Source organism: Clarias gariepinus, chromosome 6 (assembly GCF_024256425.1).
Source record: "Clarias gariepinus isolate MV-2021 ecotype Netherlands chromosome 6, CGAR_prim_01v2, whole genome shotgun sequence".
In the NCBI taxonomy this organism is placed as follows: Eukaryota; Metazoa; Chordata; class Actinopteri; order Siluriformes; family Clariidae; genus Clarias; species Clarias gariepinus.
This window is the reverse complement of record NC_071105.1, coordinates 12,612,948-12,638,591: the sequence shown is the minus strand read 5'-3', so window position 1 is coordinate 12,638,591 and position 25,644 is coordinate 12,612,948. Positions and strand designations below refer to the sequence as shown.

Sequence of the window (25,644 nt, the reverse complement as noted above, 5' to 3'; positions counted from 1 at the left end):
TAATATTATGCCATCTGGGCTGGCAAAAGTTTTTTCTTGCTGAGAAATATTGCCGGCGCATATTTGCACCTTGAATTGGTTTCATTTAAGTGACTTAGCACAAAAAGCTGTAAATTTTATTACAAGTTGATTCTGCATATTAGTTCGGATTTGTATAACCTTCGTACCTTTATAATAATAATAAAAATTGGCAGAAGGATTTCAGATACCGTCATCCCTGTATAAGAGACCTCCCCAAACTGCTGCTACAAAGTTGAAAGCACACAACTGTACAGAATGTCTTTGTTTGCTGTAGCATGACAATGTCCCTTCACTAGAAACAAGAGGCTCAAACCGATTCCATCACAACAATGTTCCTATACACAACCCGAGCTCCATAAACACATACTGTAGTTCGGCTAACTTGTGGGATGAATACAAATGCTGACTGTGCACTGGTCCTCATCTCTAATGCTCTTATAGCTGATTGAACACAAATCCCCAGAGCCGCGCTCCAAAATCCAGTGGAAAGTCCTCTCCAGGAGAATGGAGGATATTTTAAGAGCAAAAGGAGACTAAATGTAGAATAGGTAAAAAACGTTAAAGGTCAGGTGTTCACAAGCTCCCATGATGGACTGTGGCGACTGCAGCCGAGCAGCTTAATCCCTTGAATCATGTTACATTAAACAGCAAGATGGGCCGAAGACAATCAAAAAAACGTGTGGACATTAAAAAAGGTCAAATATAGAGTTTTTATGAGTGACACCGGATAGTAGTCTATGGATCATTTCTTGTCTACAATTATATACTATAAAAATCTAACAGTAAAATAAATCTGTTCGTAATGATCATCACAGGCTTTATGATTGAAGCAGCATTTCTTAGGTACAATTACACTGTCTACACTGTCAGGATGAAATTATGTATTGATGGGGAATGCTTTTGGCAAATCTTTTAGAAAGCAATCTGAGAGAGAGAGTCATTAGCTATTATACTGACAAAACTGTGTACAAAAAGGGAGGAGAAATTCCGACTGAAAACTAGACATACAGTAAATCTCCATGTCTACTTTCACTTTTCCAAGCCCCATTGCTCAATTCCGATTAATTTATATGACTAATTTATCAGACTCTAATGTGTACACGTTTGTCTTTTGAAACGACATCCATGTGCACGTCGATACCTCTGAGCTCGTACCATCTGGGCTTAAACACAGCAGAAGTTTGTGCGGCCACTCTTTCGTTTCAAACAGAGGATGCAATTTAAGCAAAAATATATGCTTAGGGTTTCATTCTGGAAGATGCCAAGCAGTTAGCCAGTTGTATTTGTTGAGGTCGAGCAGGAGGAAGAAAACCCGCCGACTTGCTGCTCTTGTTTCAGCACTGCAATGAAATCCCAGCACTGCCGGAGCGCCCGCCGCATACACCGCATTCAATCTCACGGTTTTCATTCAGGTCATATGAATGTGTGTATTGGATATCTATGAACGACATATGAAAATGACTTGGGTCTGAACTAAAAATGATCAGATTTGTGCATTCAGACAGCACCAAAAAAAATAAATAAATAAAAACAGACCTGCGTCAAATCAGGGGGGGGACAGAATTGTGTCACTTCACTCTGGTAATGTGAACGTAGCCCATTATTAATTCAGGATGCAGATGTATCTGGCAAAGCTTAAGGTAACATTTCGCCTTTGTTTCATTGCAATCGGCCCATAGAAAGACAAGATATGCTACTTTTAAATTTAAATTGAAAATGCCCAAATTTCATAAAATGAATAAAAGAAAAAATATATTTAAAAAAACTTAAGAAAAATCATAAGTTCATCTTAAAATTAAACAGATAGGCACGTATTTAAAAAAAACGTACAGTGCCATGAGTGTGCAATTGAAATCTACTTAATAACCGCAATCTCACATCTTCATTTCATGCACTTTATTATAACACAAAAATTTTAGTTTATTCCAAAATTTAACATCACTGTACTTTTTTTTAAACAAGCTTATAAGTGTGCAATTAAATTCCACATGAACAAAGGCGCAGGAACATCTAGTTTTTAAATAAATGTAGATGTTGAGATGAGATTAACTTGCTTCGGTCCGTTTTACCATCATGAAAATACCAACAGTACATCAGACCCACATGTGCTTTTGGAAGATTTTGCAGCATGGCTGTGAAGATTTCGGCTTATTCAGTCACAATATTGAGCAACATTGAGGTCAGACACTGATTTCAGAATTCACCTAAAACGTACTTTGTGGGGTCGAGGTCGGGGATCTGTGATGGTCACTCCAGTTCTGCCACTCGACCCATTTCAGCTTCCTCCGCTCGTGTGGGCTCACAGGCGCCCCTGATTGGCTGTAGAGCCGTGATTAATGTGGGAGTGCCAAGTACCTCTCATCCCTCCCCTCTGAAAGAGCTCGGCCAATCAGCTCTCTCTAGGCTAGGGGGGGTTGGGGGGGGGGACGGAATGAGGATTTTTAAAATCGCATTACAAAATAAGTTTTTATAGTTTATCCTAAAGTGAAAAAAATAGGGACAGCACCTATGCAGGATATGCCATGGGCAATCTAAACAAAAACATCACTCATAGTGGTCTAAACTTGATTGGGATGAATGATATCACACCTACAGAGGTGCAGTTTTGTGGATCCAACTCTAAAGAATCATTCCACTATCAACCAAAAGACTTTAAACCATTTCTTTTAAAACATTTTTAAAACCTTATTCTCATATACCCGCACTGAGGCATGGTGTACTCAATAATATTAATCTATCGTAATAAAAAATAAATAAATAAATAAATAAATAAATAAAAAAGAGAAGCTGAAAACCAGTAAAAGTAAAAGAATCTGTACATTGCATTTTATAGACTGTAAGCCTGTCAAACATGTCACTTGACAACATTCCAACTACTGAAGCACAATTTATCACCAACAATGAAGGGTTTAGCTTTAATAAAGAGATGGGACCATCAGATGACATAGGAACACATTTCTTCTACATAAAACGTTTACACAGAAGGCCAGTGAGCTGAACCGTGTTAGAAATCATTGCAACGTGTGATATGACTATTGTCCAGGTAAATCACTGTCTGCACAGCTGCTCCATCTATTGTTGACTGAAAACCTTGTAAAAGAACATCCAGCTACAATTAGAAAATAATCTCCGAGTCGTCCTGAGTGGTGTCCACATAAATGTGAAAACTCCAGAGCTTGTATTCAGCAGAACAGGAAAAGGAAACAATGAGTCTATGTGCTGAGGTGCAGAGATCAGCACTTCCTTCAGCTCAGCTCTCAGCTACACATCACTGTTATTCATTACTACTTGCTATTATTACAGTAAATAATAACATATATTTAATTACTCACTATTGTTAGCGAACCAAGAAAGACAACAATTAACAGCGTGTTATTCTTTTACAACTGCGTGTGTATTCCAGGTGTGGTTCACCCATGACCTCAAGCAGCGTATGATCATAATCCTTGTCTAACAGCGTTCCTAGCATAGCACACTGGGTTTATTGAGCCCTCAACAAAAATTCTGCAACTTGCTGGCATGATGTTTCTGCTACGAGCTACGGTCCGTGCATCCTCAACACATATGGGATTCTAGCCAGCAGCTTCATATTCTCTCAATACAACTAGCTGACATGCAGTTTCCCCAGACATGACAGCTTTGTGCTAAAAATTTATTTGGTTCAGTTTCCTCAGCAAAAGCGCCAAAGGTGGATTTTGTATAGCAAAAGTCAATAATAAGCAGGACATTTTTTTTTCTTGCTGACAACTACAAATAAATACTTAATAGTGTGGACCCAAACAAAAATCTTCTTTTGTGAAAGAAGACGCGAGATTTTGAAAGACCTCACTATTCGACTAATAAACTGGGAATAATAGGACAAACGGAATAAAAATGCATCACATAAATACATCAGTTGGAACAGTTCGATCCTTGAGACTTGTATTCTAGTAACCAAACATGATACGAACCAAACTGTTTAGGCGGTTGTCAGGAAGGATGGAACTTAAACTCAACATTGGAGAAGAAAATACTTTCTTATTATTATCCTTGTTTTATTTCCAGCAGATTGAATGCCTCAAAGCCAGCAGAACCACTTCGCTCACGTAAAAAAAATGCTTTGAGCACATCTCATTCACAGACTACGGGCAATTCGAGGACACCAAATAACCTAGCCGACATGTCTTTGGACTGTGGAAGGAAACCGGAAAACCCGGAGGAAACCCACCAAGGACGGAGAGAACATGCAAACTATTCAACAACGCACATCCTCATGGAATTAAGTAACAGGATTGAATTTTAAAAAGCGCCACACCTGATTCGATCCTGACACAGTGTATCTGGCAGGTATCAGTATACAGTAATAGTTTATAATAACTTTTTACCACTGAAGTACCTCTGAACTGGAAGCCGCTGTTTTTTAACGATCCCCTGGATGGTTGGTCACGTGGCTCAATTTTCAATTTAAGCACACTTTCTCAGTACTTCCCTGAAAAGATTTATTAAGCATTATGTATGTATGTGCCTGGGTTCCAATCTTACTCAATTAAGCTGCATAACAGGGTTAAGTAGTGTTATGGTATATTTTGACAGGTTGGGCTTTGATGAATCGGTGCATCCATACTGTATATGTTAGCGCTGTTAGTAAGGATATACTGTGACCATTTATTCAGACTGAGTAGGAATGTATTATGATACTCATCTCTTTCAATAGCAAAATGCGTAATCTACCTAGTATTAAACCATCATGAAACATAATAATTTAAATGTTTTCATGTTGGTGGTTACAATGTGCTGCTTGTAATAAACTCTATGTTTAAGATGTATATAAGCAATGTGCGCACATTTCACAAAGGAAACCAAAAGTAAATATAGTTCGTGCAAATGTATGCAAAGGACCTTTAAAAAAAAAAATTTTTTTCAAAATCACATGATCACCATTTTTAAAAACTGTTATTCTTTGTGAAAGTAAGAGGTCTCATTTTACATATCTTCTTTGGAAAAATGTGTTAGCATTTGCTTCTGTTACTTTCTTTTTACATCTGTTTCAGCCACGTTGCTTCCTCAAATACTATAATGAGCCCTAATCACATGACTGAGCATACCTTTAAGAAAGATTCAGAAATGTCTGTGAATTAAACCATTTAATAATTCAGTTAATTAATTCTATTTATTCTATAATTTGGAGGGAGCTATCACATTATACACTTTATTTGAGCAAATAAATATTTTAATGATTGTTTCTATTATTGAGACGTTAAAATGATCAGCCAGTTACTGTGATTTCTTTAGAATAAACTGTAAGGCGCTGAAACAAACGATTGAACCAAAGGACTGTAATCAGCAAAGATAACACACAAGACCTTCGACTGCTTGCGTTTCTTACTCTTTAATCACATCCTGCCACGATCGCACTTTAAGCATTATAAACACACCAGAAGCAGTGTTATGTGCTAAAATGCCCCCTACCCCCCTGCCACGGACCTACCCACACACCCTTACATAATCGCTATCAAAAATTTAAATAAATTATAAACTTGAAATAAATGTATAAATAAACGTTTTAATATTTTTTTATATATGAACTATGACAGAGGGCATTAGTGGCTCAGTGGAAGGTTTCTTGCCTGCCACGAGGAAGGCCTGGGTTCAATTCTCAGCCAGTGCACAAACCCCAGCCTCAGGATGCAGTGTCGGTCAAAAGCCCAGATAAAAGGTTAAAATGAAAGGGTTACGTCAGTTGTTAAATATTTATATTTATATATACACACACACACAAACATGAACTTTGACAAGATTCTGGAAGGAAAAAAAATAAAAAGAATTTTATTATAAAATATACATGCTGCATATGAAAACTATTTAATGAACACATCCTGTTTAGAAAAAACATTTAAATTTAGTCATCAGTTTAGTTCAGAGAGATCAGATTAAAGTAAAAGCGTCAATAAAAAACAGATTGCATTAATGTTCACAAAGGACTGTCAAGGGGCTAAGGCTAATTATAACAGGAATATAATATTTGATCATATTAAAGATGTAGGCAGTATGGTTGGAGTAGTGGTTAGCCAGGGTCGACTCCCGCTTGGGGTCTGTATGTTTGCTAGTTTGCATGTTCTCCCCGTGCTTGTCGGGTTTCCTCCGAGTTCTCCGAGTTTCCTCGCACCGTTAAAAAAACATGTAGATTAGGCTAATTGCCATTCCCAAATCGCCTGTAGCGTGTAAATTTGAGTGCGTCACTGTGTGTGTGTGTGTGCCCTGCGATGGATTGGCACCCTGTCCGGGGTGTACCCCTTTGTAGACCTCATGCCCCAAGTCTCCAGGCCCCCAGTGACCCTGTCTACTGGATAAAGTGGTATAGACGATGAGTGGGTGATGAACAAAGATGTAAAATTATGCAGTAATATATATTTTTACAGTGATTGTGTGTGAGAGAGAGGGATTTCCAGTATATAACAGTAGCATATTTAGCCTGTCCTTATTAAAACACACCTTAAAATGAAATCCATCATCATTACAGCCACTTCATTCCATTATATGAGTTAGTGTCACACCGAGACTAAATGAAGCAGCTTTACTTTAAACAGCAACGTTACCAGACAGCACACTAGTTTTACAGAGATCTAAACCAAACAATAAATCCAGTTCATTCAGTCTGCTTGTTCCCCCTGACAGTAAAGCTGACCACTGTTAAACAGCGACGCGACACTGTTCATTATAAAATGTTTACTGAAGCCTCCTAACAATACAATGGCTCTATTCCAATCCACTCAGTATTCCAGGTATAAGTGCACTACTCACAGTGTAACACACGCTCAGCGTTTTACACTACACAGTGCCCTACATGTTTATTTGCACAGACGTTTGGGATTTAAGCGCAAGCTTCTCGAAAAAAAAAACCCAGGCTAGGAGACTAGCCAAACACCGCTGCTTTTCTTCCACACGTTTAGTGGACCGCAATTTTTTGACTGGTTTTAAGACAAATAAAGTATCGTGGTATATATTTCCAGCGGTATAACTTCGCTTCGAGGTTTCTTTCTTTGATTAAAACAGACAAACCATCGCTCTCTTACCAGCTGCCTTGAAGCACTTCCTCTACAGCGTCCGCCATTGCTGTGGTGACGTACACGTCACTCCGAGCCGTAAAGTAGCACAGTGGTGTCGTAACTTGCACAGTCAGAGAGTGAGAGACTGGAGTGTTAGCACACTTGTGGCTTGTTGTCTGTCAACAGCAGCTAAAACTAAAATAATTATTTATATAAGGTCCTAAAAATATCTAATGATAACACTTTTCACACATAACCTTGACCTAAAAATTTTATATAAATTTATTTAGAAAATGTTGGTACTTTTAACCTTTAACTCATTCATCTTATATACTGGTTTATCCTGTGTCCAGGGTCATGGGGGCCAGGTGCCTTTCCCAGGAACTTAATACACAACACTAATCTGCTTGTCTTTGGGAAGAAACAGAAGCACCTAGATGAAACCCACCAAGCATGGGAAGAACATGCAAACACCATGCACACAGACCTCAAGGCAGGACTCGAACCTGGACCCTGGTGGTGCGTGACGACAGTGCTAACCACTAAGCCATCGTGTCGCCATAACCTTAAACTGTGACCTATTATCTCAGATGTAGTCCTTATTATAAATGATTGTATACCACCTGTACGTGCAGTGTACTTAAGTCATTTGTAAAGTACAAACAAAGTAAAACACTGTTTTTAGAGAGACAGTGCATTCATTGATTTATCTTCTATACCACTCATCCTGTGGACAGGGTGCCAAATCATCTCGGGAAGCACAGACACACACACACACACACACACACACACTACAGGCAATTTAGAAATGCCAGTTAGCCTAATCTGCATGTCTTTGGACAGTGGGGGAAAAAACACCAATCACATGGCCACAAGGTGGGAATCGAACCTCTAAAACCAGGATGTCTTAGAAGTCAGTTATCAGATGTGCATGCAAAGTTGTCTGAGCATCTCAGACAACTTTATGATATGCATCTCAGAGAACCATGCACACATACACTCGTAAAACATGTTTTTTTTTTTTTTTTTGGGAAAACTATTCTTAGACTAGTCCATCCTTTGCTTTCAAAACAACCTCTATTTTTCATTCCTCAAAATGTTGAAAATGTTCCTTTAAGATTCTGACAATAGTCTCAGGTGCATGCTTCTGAAACTCTGGTTCCAGAACTTCCCAAATGTGTTCTGTTGGATTCAAATCTTGTGACTGGAAAGGCCACTTAGGAAAACTGAACTTGTGTTAACAAAACACCACAGAGTGATGCATATGGTCATCAACAAGACTGGAGTACAGTAGGTCTATGGATTTAAGCTGTTGGTGCCAAATTCTGACTTTACAATCTATGTACCTCAACAAAAAATTATTAAACCAGGCTACAGTTTTCCAGTCTTCAACTGGCTAGTTTTTAAGAACCGGTTCCCCGGTGTAGCCTAACCTTTTTGTTCTTGGCTGAAAAGAGAACACAAAATTGTCTTCTGCCTCAATGTTCAACAAGCTCTGCATCCTGAGATGCTTACCACATTTATTCAGCGTGGTTATCTGAGTTACTGTAGCATTTATTTTAGCTTAAGCCAGTCTCAAGTAATTTCTCTTATTCAAATCTGTCTGCAGAACCGCCACACCCTGGATGTTTTTTATCTCATTATTCTGAGTAAACTCTATAGCCAGGGTGTCAAACTGGATCCAGATAGGGCCGGTGTTGGTGCAGGCTTTTATTCCAATCAAGCGGAAGCCACGTCGGAATCCACCTGTTTAATTAGTCATTCTTGGCTTTCAATAGATTATCAGGTGTGTCTTCTAGCTGCAACTATGAGCTGCAGTCCTTGCATCCTCAACAGATTAGCCAGCATCCTAAATTTTCTCAATATGGTTTACTTCCAGGTTAATATGTCTCATATTAGAATCATAGTTAGTGGACATGACAGCTTAGCTTTGTGCTAAAGTTTCTTTTGTTCAGTTTCCTCAGCAAAAGCACATTTCTAGCATCACGCACCACAGATGCAGCAGGTGGATTTTGTATGGTAAAGGTCAATAATAACCAGGAGCATTTTTTCGTGGTTGTTAAACCTATGTATCCTGCAGGCAGCTACAAATAAAAAACATAATACAGACCGAAATATTCTAATAATGGGAATAGATCACAATAGGAATAAAACTTTATCAAGTGAACACATCAGACTGATCTGATTGGTGTGAAGTTTTAATCACACTGAAAAGGGATGTGTAAACCCCTTTATAATCAGTTCAATAGGCATATATTATTGCTTCCGTCATATAAACACTTGATCCATAATTTCATTGCTTTTGCTTGGAATTATGTAATATCAGCAATTATGAAAAGCCAGTCTGTCATGCAGACTGATCACCCCATGGTCAAAATCACGGAGATCACATTATTTCCCAATTCTAATGTTTGATTTCAACATTACCCTAAGCACCTGGCTCATATCTGAATGATTTTATGCATTGCGCTGCTGCCACACAATTGGCTGACAGAATAATTGCATAAATGTGTAGATGTACAGTACAAGTGTTCTTAATAAAAAAAATTAAAAAAAAAGTCCTCAGTGGGTTTACATTCATGCGCTAACTAACACCTTTCAGCTCACACAATCCCTTCTATTGGCATGTTTTGGAAATAAATGGAGAAATTAACACGGAAACCTACATCGACACTCCATGCACAAGAATAAAAATGAAGTAACAGCCAAGCCTGTAATGTTACAGAATCAAATACTACCACTATCATCTACAGTAAATTATACCAACATCTTTGATTAGAAACACAATCCACATTTTCAATATTTCTTTATTGTTTGTGTTGCATTAGGATTACACGTCACTAACATTACCAGTACTTCTAAAATGTTTCCAACTGATAACTGTCACCTCAAGGAGCAGTACCTTGATGTAATTTAAAGCAGGTACATTTAAATCCGAAGTCACTTAAATGATTTGCAAACATGCGGCAGTCTGTATCCGCCACCCCACCCCCAACTTTTGGCAGTGTGATGCCAGTGTTCAGCAAGCAAACTCAACAACACAGACAAAGCAGCAAAAACCTTCATGCAGAGATACCATTCATGTTCCCTCTTGTGATTGCAAAACAAGATGGATATGTTCTCAATTTTCACAATAATATCATCTACAGAACATAAATTCGGCTACCAGTATAGAGCATAAACCCTCAAACACACACCTTCAGAAACATTTTAATATGCACTGCAGAGAAATGGGGTTTTCTTTGGCAGAATGTGGAAAATTAGGCCCTTGATATTTAACATCCTAACCATGATCACATCAATAAATCCACAGAAATTACCTCAAACCACTCAAATTGCTTTAAAATGAGCAATTTTAGAAATTAAAACTAGTACTGAAAGCTTGTATCTCGGTTACACATTAACCCTTACACATCACAACAGCAAAATGCAAAAAAGGTGTTAATTAAATATCAAACTATTTGTATGCTTCTTGAACACAAATTTTCACAGGTCTAAGGAAAGTGAAAGCCCTTCAAATACTGCTACATGTAATTTGAGAACCACATTTCTCATTTATCTTGAGAAAGGTTAAAGAGTTCAGGAATCTGCACATCAAAGGGGATTTTCATGAATAAATCAATACACGGAAGCCACCAGACACGGATTATTTGCTCTGCATAGTGAAAAACTATTTCAGTTGACCAGAGAGCAGGAGTTTATTTTGCAATAAAAAAAACGAAAAAAAAAACTGGGTGAACTGCTGCAAAAAGCAGCGAAGTGGGGAATGTACATCATTTTCTTTGACACTGTTACATCTCCATACATTTTTCGATTTTAGAGTACAGGTTAAGTAAGAGACTTTACAACTAGTTGTATTGGTTTAGTGGATATATAGCAGTTTGGTTTATTTTATTTTTTTCCCCTTTTAAAATGAAACAACCTGTACATCACGTCTACTGACACACAAGCGAATCTTTCATTACACTCATATCAAGAAAGCAACTAACTGGACGGCTTTATTACTGCAAGAGAGCCTTCTTAATATTTATTTATAGAGAAATTACACTCATGCTGTACAGAATATAAAAAGAAAAAAGGCAATCCCCTACTTTAAAAAAAAGAAAAGAAAATTAGGCTGTATATGGGACAAAAAAAATGTATAGCTTTATGATATATAAACACAACATGTCTAACAGTGGTGACAAACTAAGTGACAGACTTGTTATACATGGCTTAGACAACTTAACTGAAAGACTGCGTTCTGAACTTAACAAATTCAATGTTAATATAACTGACGCATATCGAGTTCTATAATGGGACAATAGCCAAACTGCCTAGAACGTTGGAACAATTGCTCATACCAACAAGCAAAAAGCTCAGAAAACACATACATTTTCCAACAGTGTGCATACAGTTATGAATGCAAAAGATGTTAGTGACTAAATAAAATTTAAAAAAATACAAAAGCATTAAACCTCTCAGGGAAATTTGTTTGAAATTACCAACACCATTTTTGACACAATGTGATGTTTTAAAGTTTCAAATTAGAAAGGGTACACAACAAGTGACACCAAGTCCAGTGCTTTGTGCATGCTGTATAAAAGGTGGTATTAATTTTCACCATAAATTCCAGGCAGCTGAGAGCTTTTTCTTTACTTTTACCCCACTCAACTCACTACTTACTACTCGCATTGATTTCCTCACCTGATTCCATTACCCTAATTACAATGGGGTAAGCATGATAGCTTGACTCCAGAGGAGACTCCGGCCCTCTCTTTTGTGTTAAAGGATCAACTCCCTAGATAAAAATGAAATAACTCAAATGTTCGTGGAAATGACATGTGTACTCAGGCTCAGCAGTAGATGTGGGATTGATGACGGAGGGTTACAATGTTGGGGGCTTAAGCCCATACTTCCTGGCCACCTCGGTCTGTGCGTAAGCAGCGTCACAGAGCGAGTACAGATGAGCCATCTCCATTTCAGACTTAGCAAGGTTAATGGCCTTGTTGAACATATCTATAGCCTTGTCCAGGTTGCCTCTGTGGAAAAAGAATTGTCAATTTTAGTATATTCCGCAGCTTCTAGATATGCAATTCTTAATTATACACTAGATAAGATGTTACAGTCTCAGACTGAACAAAATACAGTGCTTTGCAAAAGGTGCCAGGGGTAGCTCAGTGGTTAAGTAATTGGACTACGGTTCGGAAGATCCCAGGTTCAAACCCCACAACCACCAAGTTGCCACTGTTGGGCCCTTGAGCAAGGCCCTTAACCCTTAACTGCTCAGATGTGTAATGAGATAAAAAATTTAAGTTGCTCTGGATAAGAGCGTCTGCCAAATGCCTAAATGTAAATGTATTTACACCCTTTGAACTATTTGGTACTTTCTCACGTTACAACCACAAACATTTCATTGGGATTTCCTTCTACATCACAATTATGTGACACTTTGTGTTAGTTTATTACATGAAATCCCAATAAAATATGTCCATCTATGTGTGTTTGTAACATAAAATGTGGAAAAATTTAAGGTGTACTGTAAATGCGTAAACAAAAAAAAGGTAGATCAAACTAGGACTGGAATACTTTAGATCTTTAAGGACAGACCTTTGAACTTCAATGGTTCCCATCGTTTCATAGGCGAAGTCACATTTGTTGTCAATCTCAATGGCTTTACTAATCAGATCCAAGCCCATGTCCACATCCTGCTTCCATTGGAGCTGCAGCAGCCTGTTCATACACAAAGATTTTTAGTGTTATTTAAAAGAAAACTGCACCTGTAGCACACACAACATAACTGAAGTTAAGTTGTGTTGTCATCATAGACAGGAACAGCCATGTTTTCCTATTAATATATATAGTATTAAAAAAAAAAACCTGCTCACTCAAAATTCACTGTCAAATATTCAGTCAAAGGTATTTGCTTCCAAAGATTAAATATCTGTATGATTTATTCTCTTAAAGAAAAACTCCTTCCTGGTGGAGGATAATAGCTCGATTTATTAATTGTGGCAGAGATAAAGTTAGAGCGAGCTGAAAAGAGAGTGGATTTATAACATGTAAGATGATCTAGAAATGAACAGTAAGACCGGTTTTCGTAAAGACGTTCAAGCCGTCTGCCGGTAGCCTTAAGAATACGGAGCTCAGGGGTATACCCAGGAGAAGAGTGAGTGGCGAGGACATTTCTGGTCTTAGTAGGAGCATGCTGCTGTAGGATTTCAGAAATTGTAGAGTTCTAATTAGATAGTATCACAGATGGAGAAGAAATATCAATGACATCAGAGAGATTCGAAGAGACAATAAAAGTACAAAATAATACAGTATCAATTGTTTTCAAATTACGGTATGAAATAACAGGTTTAAAGCATTTAGAGTGCATAGGCAGATTAAGCCTAAAGTCAAGAGGTGTCAGAAGCAGAAATAGAAGTGATATCCCTCCTTGAAGTACTTAATAGATCAAGGGTATGACCACAAGTATGGGTAGGAACGCGAACATGCTGTGTCAAATTAAAACATTAGAAAACAGACAGTAATTGGGTAGTGTTGGGGCAAACTGTATCAACATGAATATTGAAGTCACCAAGCAGAAGAATAGGAAATGACAATAAGCAGGCAAAAGTTAACAGTTCACTGAATTCAGAAAAAAAGCTGGACAGGGCTTTAGGAGGACGGTAGAGTAAGATGATTGTGAGACAGTCAGCTTTCAAAACCATGTATTCAAATGAATTTGTATTGTGAAAAGCAAGTTGTTTCAGACGAAGACTGTCCTGGTAAATGACAGCAAGACCAGCCCCTTTGTCGCCCCTATGGTCATAGTCGAGGTCAGGTAAGATACTTATATCCATCAGGTGCAAAAAGATTTAACTGAATAAAATCATCCGGAGCTTGCCAGGTTCCAGTGAGAAGAAAAATGTCAAGCTTATTGTCAGTGAGAATTTCATTGAGATAAGGGGCTTTGTCCGATATTGACCGACAGTTCAGAAGTGCAAAGTAACAATGTACAGAATTCAGATTTGCAGTACGATGTTGAGTACCAGTGAGATAAATTAGAGAGCGATGAACAGTTCGACCAGCAGGAAGTTGTTTGGAAGCAGACAATCTATGGTTAGTCCAGATGCACGCAAGGGCTTCAGGCTTAGAGCAAAAGGTACTCCTGAACACATGCCATGAGCAGTGGATGTACGGTGGGCGCTGGAGAATCCCTAAACTCAGACAGTGTTCATAGCTCATAGCAAATATAGCTTTGTTAGGACATTATTTGTCTGTGTCATCATAAGCCCATCACGGAAACTGTAATTTTGAATTTGTGTTACGTTTCCTGATGTAATTCAATAACTGCCCTTCCTGAACGTTTTCACTGCATGTGTAAAGCGCTGACTGATGAAACTGATGACAGCAAAAAAAGGGGGGAAAGCTATTTACTACAGCTAATAATTATAAAAATTTATTACCCGCTCTAATGATCATGTTAGAATGCCTGCAGACTGGAGGAAAAAGGGAAACATTCTCCATTTTGTTTAGGACAACAAGACAAGCGACATGAAGATTTCCCTTCACTGCAATGCAAATATATACCACTATATGTCTACTATCTCTACTATCAATAAATAATATATTAATGTTTAAGAACCAGACGTGTTTTTAAAATGCAGTGCAAACAGATTAGGCTAAAAAATACAAAAATTTCCCTTTAAAACCTATATGAATTAAATGCTTGTGCATTAACCAGGTAAGTAGTGATTAAGTCACATAGCTGAACACTAACCCTTTATGGACATAGGTTGTGGCATTATCAGGCTCCAGTTCGATACATTTGTCATACATTTCATCTGCCTTTCCAAACTGCTGCTGGTCAGTCAGCGCCTAACCCGGAAAAAAAATAATAATAATAATAAATTAAATACACAGTGATTTGTCAGTGCGCTATAATGCTGTATTGATCAGTACAGTACTGAACATACCTGGGCATAAAGAGCATACCCTTCTGCACACTTTGGAAACCTTCTGATGACATCCTCGAAGCCGTCCATGGCTGTCTGCACTTGAGACGGACTGTTTCCAGTGTACGCCTGTCTATACTAAAGCACAGAGACAAAAAAAAAATAAATAAATAAAAAAAATTACAAATCGGAAGAAATTTACCTAAAAGACAAGGGGAAAAATTTGTGCCAATACAAGAGCATTTCATAATATCCAAGTCATAAATGCTTGATAGAATGCCCATAGAACAATATATACATTTGTTTAATACTATTAGGCAATATATTTGGTTAAATTCTTTCAATCACTTTAACTTCTTTCAGGCATATTTGCACACACCCTGGACATTTCTATTTAGATACAACTTCTATTTATATACAACTTCATTCCAAACAAAATTCCATAATTCTATATTTTCTATATTGTACAGCTAGGTTTTTCTTATTTTTCACATATTTTTTCATATATTGTATCTTTTGTATTGTACAAATATTTTATTCTTTCTTAGTTAAATTTACTTCTATTTTCTTTTTCATATTTATTTCCTAATAATAGTCTTTTATTTTAAGGTCACAGTCGTCTAAGCATTTCACTGCATATCATACTGTGTATGACTGTGTGACAAAGAAAATTTAAATTTGATTTATCAGTCCATAGGCTGAACGTTTAATGCTCTTGAGCACCCTCTACTGCTTACTTACCAGGGCAAAGCATTTCTGTGCCTGTGCCAGTGCAGAGTCAGGCCTGAGCAAAATACATTCGTCAAAGTCAGCCACTGCCTCCTCAACCTGGTCCAGCAGGATCTTCAGCTGAGAGATTACAGGATTGTTAATAGTCATTCCATTCAAAGTGTTGAAGCAGTGCTCACTAGGTTACAGAACAAACAAGGGGGAGGACAGGCAAATTTCTATTTGTATTCTAACATTTAACTGGGTATATTTATTAAGTCTTATTGTGTTCAAACTGCAATCCTATCAAAATAAAAGAATGTTAAATTACCGGTAACCGTTAAATTGTCTAATAAAACCTTGATATAAATAACAATTAAAAGCTGTTTATAGGAGTCAGGGACAACGTAAGCCAATGTTCCAGTCCAAGAATGCAGTGGTACAGTACAGTACAGTCATGCAAAAGTATAAAAATGACCTCAAGAAGAAATAAATAAATAAAAAATCTACAGCTAGTTAAGAAAGGTAAAGTATCCATGACGAAATGTATAAGCAGTATACTTGTCCCCTGTGGTGATAGACATCTGCATTCCTCTCATCTATTTCAGCAGCCATGTTGAAATCTTGGGTGGAGAGCTGTGGCTGCTGCTGCTGCATGTACATGCTGCCACGTTTTATCAGAGCATTTGCTCGCAACTGCAATATATAAAAAAGCACAGATCAACACCTTTTAAACACACTTCAATCGAAGCACTGCTTAGTGCCCTTGTAAATCCAAATGCATCGCAAGTACCTTGACATTGGCATCCTGCATGTTGATGACTCGGTCCAGGTCGGGCTGGGCAGCGGTGGCGTTGCCGATGAGCAGGTAGAAAGTGGCTCTCAGCAGCAGAGCTTCAGCAGTGTGTCTGCCCTTAGATTCAATTTCCTTAGTGCACTCACTAATGATCTTATCGTAGTTCTCTTCTTCTATGTACTGCTTGGCCTTCAGATAGCCCGAGCTGTAAAAATGTAACAAATGATATTCAATAATGCTTTTAAAAACACTACAAACAAATTAGTTTGAATGATTACGGGTGCTTTAATCCAATACTGATATTGATCTAAAAAGTTGGATTGCTATTAACTTGGATTTTCCTCAATTCCTGTTTTGATCCACTTATCTAAGAATGTGTGTGGTCCTAATATGATTATTACCTTGACCATTACCTATGACATTTCAAGTAATCTGACAACAGAAGCTCACAAAGTCACCATGGCGCAAGTATAAGCCCATATTCGGGTCTTGACTAATAATCCGAGAGTGTACTAAAAATGGAAAATTGCTGTCCATTCACTCTGGATATTGTCATATGCATAACTCCTATATCAATTATTACCATCCAGGACCGCACTGTACTAAAGTGTTGGAGCAGTATCAGTTTAAATTTGCTATTTATTACCATGTGTTTTATACTCTAAAGGCATCCATTTTTCCTGTTAACTGTTTAACATACCTTGGCATTAAAACAAAACTATGCATTAGGACTGCACAATTAATTGAATTAAATTTAATTTGTTTCACGAATTTTAATTCATTCATACACACAATCTCGTTTCAAAATGACGGCGATTCATTTGCATGCATTTCCCTGCATTGAGATCACGTCGCATTTACATTTACTTGACAACAATCCTAGATGCTATAGTATGCAATATACACACCTCAGAGGTAAAATCTTACTATTTCTTTATAATCCTACAAGTGGTACACTCTAAATTCAAACATTTATCATGTGTCGTAAAAGTAAATTATTTGCTAAATGTGTTTAGAAATAACAATTACAGTGGAACCTCGGATTACCGAGGGTCACATGATCCCAACTGAGCCAATGTTTTTTCTCTCTCTTGCGCTGCGGAATTGTAGGTAAGCGGCTCCACTGCTGGGTCCAACACACACACTCTCGCCTTTACAGCCCCCCTCCAACCCCCTCCTTCTCTCGGCTTCCCACACACATACAGACGCACACTCTCTGCCTTACACAGAAACTCTGCTCTGTCGCGATTCTTGTCAAGGGTAAAGTGCAGGTTACAGACAGAGACCCAGACACAGAATTTACTGTTATCAAAAGTTTTACTGCTCAATACAAGTGCAACAGTTTTGAAACTTTTAGTTCTGAAAGTTAAGTTGCAAAACTTAAAGTTTGTATAATTATTTATTTCAATGTGTGCCTTAAGTTTTTTGATACTTTAAGTCATTTGAAATACCTTTTTTTAGTTTTTGCATTAGAAAACCCACCAAGAACCTGCAAACTCCATGCACACAGAACCGAGGTGGAAATCGAACCCTCGATCCCAGACGTGTAAAGCCACAGTGACAATTACTACATCACCAAGTCACCTTATGTATTTCATTTGAGAAAAAAAAAAAAAAAAAAGAAAAACCTCCATGATGGTTACCTTATGCTGATATTAATTAGGATGATATAAACTAACGCATGTGATGATAAGGTTCTGTAGTTGGCTGAGTGTCCAAAAAGCATAGGTGCTATTAATTTGTTATATTTTATTATTTTTTGTTACCATTCTATTTATGTTCAACAGCTTTTAAGTTGTTTACTTTAAGGCCTCTAAAATAAGGGAAAGGGAGAAATAATTAATCCATTATTGTTACAGGAGAGTCCTGTGTAGACAGCTCATGTCTTTTACTTGAGTGCTTTAAATGTTTTAGTTGAAAAAACAAGAATCATGTAAGAGAATCGTGATATCAATTCCCATGCAGAGGTTAGGCCCTCTCTCTCTCAGGTCTCTGTGCTCTAGACCTCAACTTCTTAGCAAGCTATGATATGAAAGAATTTCCCTGTATTGTAGTTTTATAATGTGATGATAAAAACTATTTTATTCTACGGTATCCCTTTATTTCCAAATAATGCAGAGAGTTGACTCAATCACTATAAGCTAAAGACACGTACTCAAGAATTAAGTATACTGTACATAATAATAACCACATTTAGAAAAAAAAACACAAACATCAATCTCTAGAACATGAACTCTGACCTCTCTGTGACCTCAGCAGCCTCGCCCTCATTATCCTTGTCCTCGTCTTTCTTCTCTCCCTTCTGAAGGGGTTGCGATATGATGTCATCAGTGAAGGAGCTGAAGTACGACTTGATAAACTGAGGTGACGGCATTAAAGGTTCCCGGTTCTGTATACAAAGAGTCCGTTATATACCGAGTTATAGACTGTATATAAAGAAAAGACCACAAACAACTGTATTATTAAAATGGTGCGACAAAACAAGCTCCAGAGGTTCTGACACTACTACACTATTTTTTAGTACTGACTGCTGTTTTATTGAAATAGCACAGTTTAACCTGTACTAACAGCCTAAACGGTATAAACTGTATGGCTAAAATATAGATGGTGTCCCCTCCGCAAACTCAAAGTGTCACCTTGTATTTTTCCTTGGCTTTCTCTTTTCCCAGCTGTTTCAGCACTTTGTCTGCCAGCAGCATGCTCTGTTGGTTCTGGAAGGCTTCGAGTATACATACAGCTGTCACATCTGGAAGAACACAATTAAAGGTTACAGGTGCATGAAATGTGTCCTTGTCTTAACTATTATGTTCTAGGACAGTGCTCCTCACCCACCAGGCTACTGCTGGGCCGAGAATGGTTTGGTACCGGGCCACAGAAATAAAGAATATATTTCCGTCTATACCTCTTTCCCACACTCGTCTCTGTATTAGTTTTGTTTGATCGATCATCTGGAGATCGCTAGTTCAATTCCCAGGTGATGCTGTGACCACCTGCAACGGGGGGGCCTGGAGAGAGCTAATTGGCCAAGCACTATCAGAGGGACAGGGATGTGTGCGCCCACATCAATCACAGCTCTAAAGACAGTCATGGATGTCTGTGAACTCACGCAAGAGGAAGGAGCAGACAGCGCTGTCTCCCCCCCAAGTGTGTTACACCGCCCAAACGGTGAGTGAGTGAGCAATTTGAAAAGATGTGGTTGGCAGGCATCAGGTGGTTCGAAGAAAACACATGACATGTAATAGTAGCTTTGATGGAGGAGTGTCCTAACGATGAATAGGACTAAATTAGGGAGAAAAAAATACCTAAAAAAAAAAAATTATAATAAAAAAATTTCAAAAAAAACAAACATCTCTGGAGAACTTAATTAAAAAAGAGACAATACCCAGTAATGAGACAGCAGAGAAGACTCTGCAACTGCCAATAAGAAGTAAGCTGCTTTTTATCGCAACAGGTGATTCACATTCTCCAAGCCTACTCTGTACAGATGATATCGCCTTAAAAGTGTGATTGAGACAAAATTAAGGCAGAATATCCTGAGATCGGCACAAAGCATTGAAAACCCTGCATTCATTTTTTAAAACCTATCTTTTTGAAGCGGGCTATCTGCCTGGACAGGAATACACTTCGGGTGTGATCGTCTTCCATCACTCCTAGAGGTGAACGTCCTGTCACAGGGAAATGTGCTCTGGGCCCACACTGATTTTGCATTATGGCATGTTACATCTATTCCACACTTCATTAAGAGTGTGCAATGGCAGGTTCATAGAAAACTGTCCTACATAAAACTGGTCTGTAGGCCAAAAAGGTTGGAGACAACTAGCTTCAGAACATTCACATTGATTTCAACTTGGAGAACACTTGCGAAAATATTGACTCCCACCTTCCAGACACTCCTTTTTGTTGTCTAGTTTTTCTAAGGCCCTGGCGCGCCTAAAGAGAGCTTTGATGTAGCGCGGGTTCATCTCGACGGCCTGAGAACAGTCCTCCACCACTTCGGTCCATTTGCCCTGCAGTCACAGTAAAAGTGTCAATCAGTTCTGTAAAATACCTAGAAGACATTTTTCTTTTGACAACTGTAATATACATGCATCTAAAACAAACCTGCTGCTCGTATGCTGCAGCTCTGTTCTGGTAGAAGGTGGACAGGTCACTCTTCTGTTCTTTCGGGCACAGAATGATGGCCTCGGTGTAGCAAGTGATGGCCTGTTCATACTTGCCAGCCTTGAAAAACTTATTCCCCCTGTTCTTAGCACCCTGCGCCTTATCCAGAGGGCTCTACACAAAGAGAACAAAACACAAGCATTCCATGTCCATTAACAATAATAAAAAATAAAGGTAATAATATAGCTTTTTATTAAAAGAGCAAATGCAGTCCATTTTAAATCATTATATGTACACAATAAACTAATTTGAGTACTCGTTTTATCTCCATCAGCTGGTATTATCTAAACCTCATGTAATATTATCCACAACTGACTAACTAACTACGAGTGTCAGAGGTGGTGACCAGAAGTTTTAAATTCTTACTGGCATTAAAGTAAAACTGGCCAAAAAGGTGTGGAGAATAAACCATGGAGGTGGTGCACAGTCCTGAGAAACTTACGAGATTTACTTTATAGTTCCACTTTAGAATATCAGATAACTTCCGGGTTAAAGATAAAATCCAAATAAAGTAAAACGGAAAGCTAGTGTGCTAGAGTGCACAATCCCTTGTTCCCTATATCAAGTAGTACCCTTGATCAGGGGTTATGGAGGAATTTAGGATTTAACCTTATGTTAGAAACTAATTAGCTTTGTAACTCGCATTAGCCGTAAACAGAACACACGAATGCTTCAGAGGCAATTACTAAAGAAAGCAAGTGTTATTTAAGATTAAATAACGTCATTAAATGTGTTTTCTCGCTGAAAGTGTGATATGCCGCTGCCGAATAGTGTAATTAATGATTGTTAGAACACATGTACAACCATTCCATTTATTCGGCTGCTCTTATTGTTTTAAATTTTTTCATATATTCTCCATATTTTTTTATATTGTGAATTTTTGTGTACAGTTATTTTATTTTTGACTTTTATTTGTATATTTTTATTTTATTCTTCCCTAGTTAAACTTACCTTTTATTTTAATTTTTTATATATTTATTTCCTATTCCTATTCTTTTATTCTTAGGTCACGAGCAGTTGTCTAAGCATTTCACTGCATATCGTACTGTGTATGACTGTGTATGTGACAAATAAAATTTGAATTTGACATGTGACACGGAGTGGTGTGTGTGTGTGTGTGTTTATATATCTTTTAAGTAGAGACAATAATGTTTATATCGATATACGTGTGTGTTTATATCGCTCCTATCCTAAAGTCCCCACCCCTTTTCTCCCTCAGAGATCTGCACCATCTCCACATGGCCCCGCCCCAGTCACCTTAGCATAGCCCCACACTTTGCACTGAACTCTATTTAATCAATAAGTTATTTAAAAAGAAGCAGACAAGTCTCTCAAAGTATCAAAAATATATATATTTATATCTCCCTAGTAAACTACCTCATCACATCAGCAAGGGCGATTTAGGTTCCTCTGCAAAAACAAAACATGGCACTGAAGCACACTGGAGCTTTTACTTTTCTGGTGGGCTAGCTAATGGATTCCTTCATTTGGTTAATTGTGCCTTTGGATTACATTTAAGGTCAAAGAGAGATAATAACGATTTTTCTAGTCAATGCTGGAATGTCATAGCTACTAACGTCTTTAAAATGCTCCTAAAGCATGAGGCAAGCAAACACAGAGCAACGCACATTACGCAGGATAGCTCAGAACTTATTTGCTTTTGGTAACCCTTGGACCGCTGAGTGACTCAAGATTAAAAATTTACCTGAAGAGCACTAAAACTCTGTTGCACTGGAGCATTTTCTCTTTGCTTGACGTTACAGAGATGCCATGCACTACAACCTACAAGTGTAGCACGTTGATTATGTTTGTAATCGTATTTCTTTATCACTTCTGTCTGTGTAACCGCATAGGAACACATCTGACAGGTTGAGGACACTCATTTACAGCACGATTATATTATTCTTGGTAATAAACAGATGAAGGCAATTCTATGGGATTTATTGAAAGCTCCCCCGGTGCTTGTTTATGCACAACCTTTCAAATGTGGAACTTGTATTACCTTGAATTATGATATACACAATAAAGGTAAAAAGAATAGAAGACAGGGAAGCTAAAACATTACTTCTGCTTATAAATATGTTGAAGAGCTTTGTGTCAGTAATGTTGAAAGTAGCTGATTAGTTGCAGAATAACAGAACACAGTTACGAGAGTAAAAACTCGCTTTATTTCTCTATATAATCTCCTGATACAGTAATGTACTTATCCTTGCGTTTCATTAGTGCATGGATTCCATCAAGGTCGAATGTTTTCTAAGTAGATCAGAGCCATGCTGCTGTACTGCCTGCTTCATGTCTAAAACACTAGCCCCCCAAGAACTCATTTAAAAGCCCAATAATGTGGAAGGGAGGTCAGGACTGTATGGGGGTTGTGGCAATAACTCCCGTCCAAGTTCCTGTAATATCCTGTATGAGGTTGTGCGTCGTCCTGCAAAAACAGAACGCCTTTGGTGATCAAACGAGGCTGTTTTTTATTTTTTCCCCCCTTAGAGTGTCCCACTTGCTGAATGCTCACGGGAACGACTGCAGTAGACTCTCAGCCACCTCAGCCCTGTGTTGTCATTCTCAGACATACAGCCTTCTTCAAAAAGTTTGCAGCATCCGTTGCAGCTAAACGGCAATCGCTTTCCTTTATTCATGAGAAATTTAATCACAAGTCCCAGTTTGCCTTAAACTCCCCTCTTAGACAGGCTAAAATGTTCCCACTGTAACTATGAGATTTTTTACATTTTTAAAAAACTCTTTTTCTTTTCTCTTTATTCTATTCTACAATTGTTAAATACACTAAATGTTGGTCACAGCATGTGTGAAAGTAAATCTGTACATTCCTCCATCTTGAGGGAGAGCAGTAACCTAACAAAACCCACATTCAAAACCAGCTGTCCTTTTAATGCTATTTGGGATTTAACCACAGAACCTGTAATTTAACAGGGCTGATATTCTAAAGCAGAAATATAAAGAGAAACTTATGAGATTTGCAGAACTGAGAATTTTGCAATTACCTGTTTGGCTACAGAGTACCAAAGAGTAAGAATATAAAACTACTTTGACTCTGTAATTATACTGAATGCCACCCACCAGTTTTGCCAGGTGTGGAAGGATATGTAAAAAAAAATAAATAACTGGTCAAATAAAGAAATCATAATCTGGACAAAGAAATCATAATCTATTGATAATAGATTGTGTTTATGGAACTGTTGTATAAAAGCAATAGAATAGCAATCTAGTTACGCTGTTGTGTTGGTTGTCATCATGTACCCCGGTTGTAAGTACGAGGGTACCGTCCTCCCTCTGGTGTGATATTGCTTAATTGTAAATTTTTCTAAATACAAACTGATTGCAGGTTTAAAATAAAGCTGTTATATGAGATCTGAGGAAATGTCAGGCCAGGCTGGAGTGTATTAACTCATGAGGTGCAGCTCGTTCAACTTTTAACTCATATGATTTGTTTTTAAGCAAATTGCTGAATTCTAAAGCCTGAATTTCCGACGTAAAAATTGCCTGGATGCCAAAAGTATTTGTTTAAAACCATTGTACGGGAGCGATGTGTCTACTTTGGAGTTCAGTGTAAAAATTTAATTAGGAAGGAATAAAATAGCACTAAACTAATCTGGACATGCATGGAATATGAATATGATTTATGGCTCACAGTGAAGGAAACATTAACCGTCAGTCTTCTCCTGCAAAGCAGAATTTCACTATCCACCTCTACAACTACATAAGAATAAAAACTAAACAGTTAAGAACATAAAACTGCTTTTTCCCCCCCAACTAAACCTACAGCACACAGCTGTCTCCTCACCTCACACACTGCAGAATGTCACTTTCACTTCTAGCTGAGCTAGCCAGCTAACCTGATTAATAAATGTGCCCTTTGTAAGCTAGAGTCGGTGTTCACAACGACTTACTGCAGAAATAGTGCACTGAATTGGCAAATTTATTGCTATTATAAAACAGAACTAGAACAAAATAACACCAAAATAAGCGAGAAATGAAACAGCTAGCCCGAGTAGCACGCCTGGGGGTTGGGCTAGCCTGACAGCGTGCCTCTGGACGTGTCTCAAATCACATCACTCCTTCCTAGTCACGCGCACTACGCTCGGCAGAGATATTACAGTCTATTTAGGGCACTACATATAAATATGGTGGCTATTCGGGATGCGACTAGCCATGACTGTCGCGTTAGCCATGACACGACCGGAGTGGATTTGTCAGTCAGGACCTTCTAGAGCACTCATAGTACTAGTTTATATCTATTCTGCAGACAGCGGTTAGTTACCATGTTGTCCTGCTCGCTGCCCTCGGGAGTTTTCCTCTCCTCATTACGCTCACTCGACTGCTCCTTGCCGCGGCTCCGACCCCGACTCCTGCTCCACAGGTACGCGGCTCCGACCCCGAGCACGATGGGAGTCCCGACCAAAAGCGCCAGCTGCCACCGGGGCAGTCCGGACCCGGCTTCAGGTTCGATGGGCTTTGAAGCGGCCATCGGTCCCACCATGCAACTTACACACACTCACACACACCGACTTTAGGAGGCAACGGAAATCGCCGAGAGGTCAGAGAAGGAACGAAGGCATTGTGGGATACTGGAGGACTCTCGACAACCAGGGAGAAACGCAGCTTCCGGAAACTTTTTTTCTTTCCCCGCGGTTGATTAAACTAGCTTTCAAGCGCCACCTACTGGATTGGAGTGTGGGTGCCAACGTTTAAGCAAAAATAATAAAATAATAATAATAAATTCGCTTCTTATTTTAATAAAATGGCCGAATAATAATTATTATAATTATAATTAAATCCCCCCGGGATTTGGTTTGCTTCTGATAATGCTAATATTAATTCCCGTCTTTTCTCCTCACAAGCACCCATAATAACTTCCGGAAACAAACAAACAACAACAATAAGAAGAAGAAGAAAAAGTTTTTAAATTAATACTTATTTGTAATTTGTTTTTTATGTCATGAATAAACAAACATTTCACGTTATTTCACGAAAGCATGTCAAAAATAACGGT

At 38.2% G+C, this 25,644-nt stretch overlaps 2 protein-coding genes across 3 annotated transcripts in view; both read right to left on the bottom strand.

The window, feature by feature from the left end:
* Positions 1 to 7,120, bottom strand: part of tbc1d23 (TBC1 domain family, member 23) — a 34,431-nt gene extending 27,311 nt beyond the window's left edge. For both annotated transcript variants that reach the window (XM_053498543.1, XM_053498544.1), the window contains exon 1: positions 7,074 to 7,120. In XM_053498543.1, the coding sequence (XP_053354518.1) occupies positions 7,074 to 7,111 (38 nt within the window). In that variant the 5' untranslated portion in view covers positions 7,112 to 7,120. The remainder of the gene's footprint in view (positions 1 to 7,073) is intronic.
* Positions 7,121 to 9,835: 2,715 nt separating this feature from the next.
* On the bottom strand, positions 9,836 to 25,256 carry tomm70a (translocase of outer mitochondrial membrane 70 homolog A (S. cerevisiae)). The gene is made up of 12 exons (XM_053499223.1): positions 24,913 to 25,256; positions 20,574 to 20,747; positions 20,353 to 20,479; positions 19,109 to 19,218; positions 18,713 to 18,861; positions 16,470 to 16,677; positions 16,238 to 16,372; positions 15,710 to 15,817; positions 14,990 to 15,106; positions 14,794 to 14,891; positions 12,636 to 12,758; positions 9,836 to 12,067 (listed from the first exon to the last, which is right to left on the bottom strand). The coding sequence occupies exons 1-12, from the start codon at positions 25,129 to 25,131 to the stop codon at positions 11,914 to 11,916; spliced, it is 1,722 nt and encodes a 573-aa protein (XP_053355198.1). The 5' UTR covers positions 25,132 to 25,256; the 3' UTR covers positions 9,836 to 11,913.
* Positions 25,257 to 25,644: the final 388 nt, after the last annotated feature.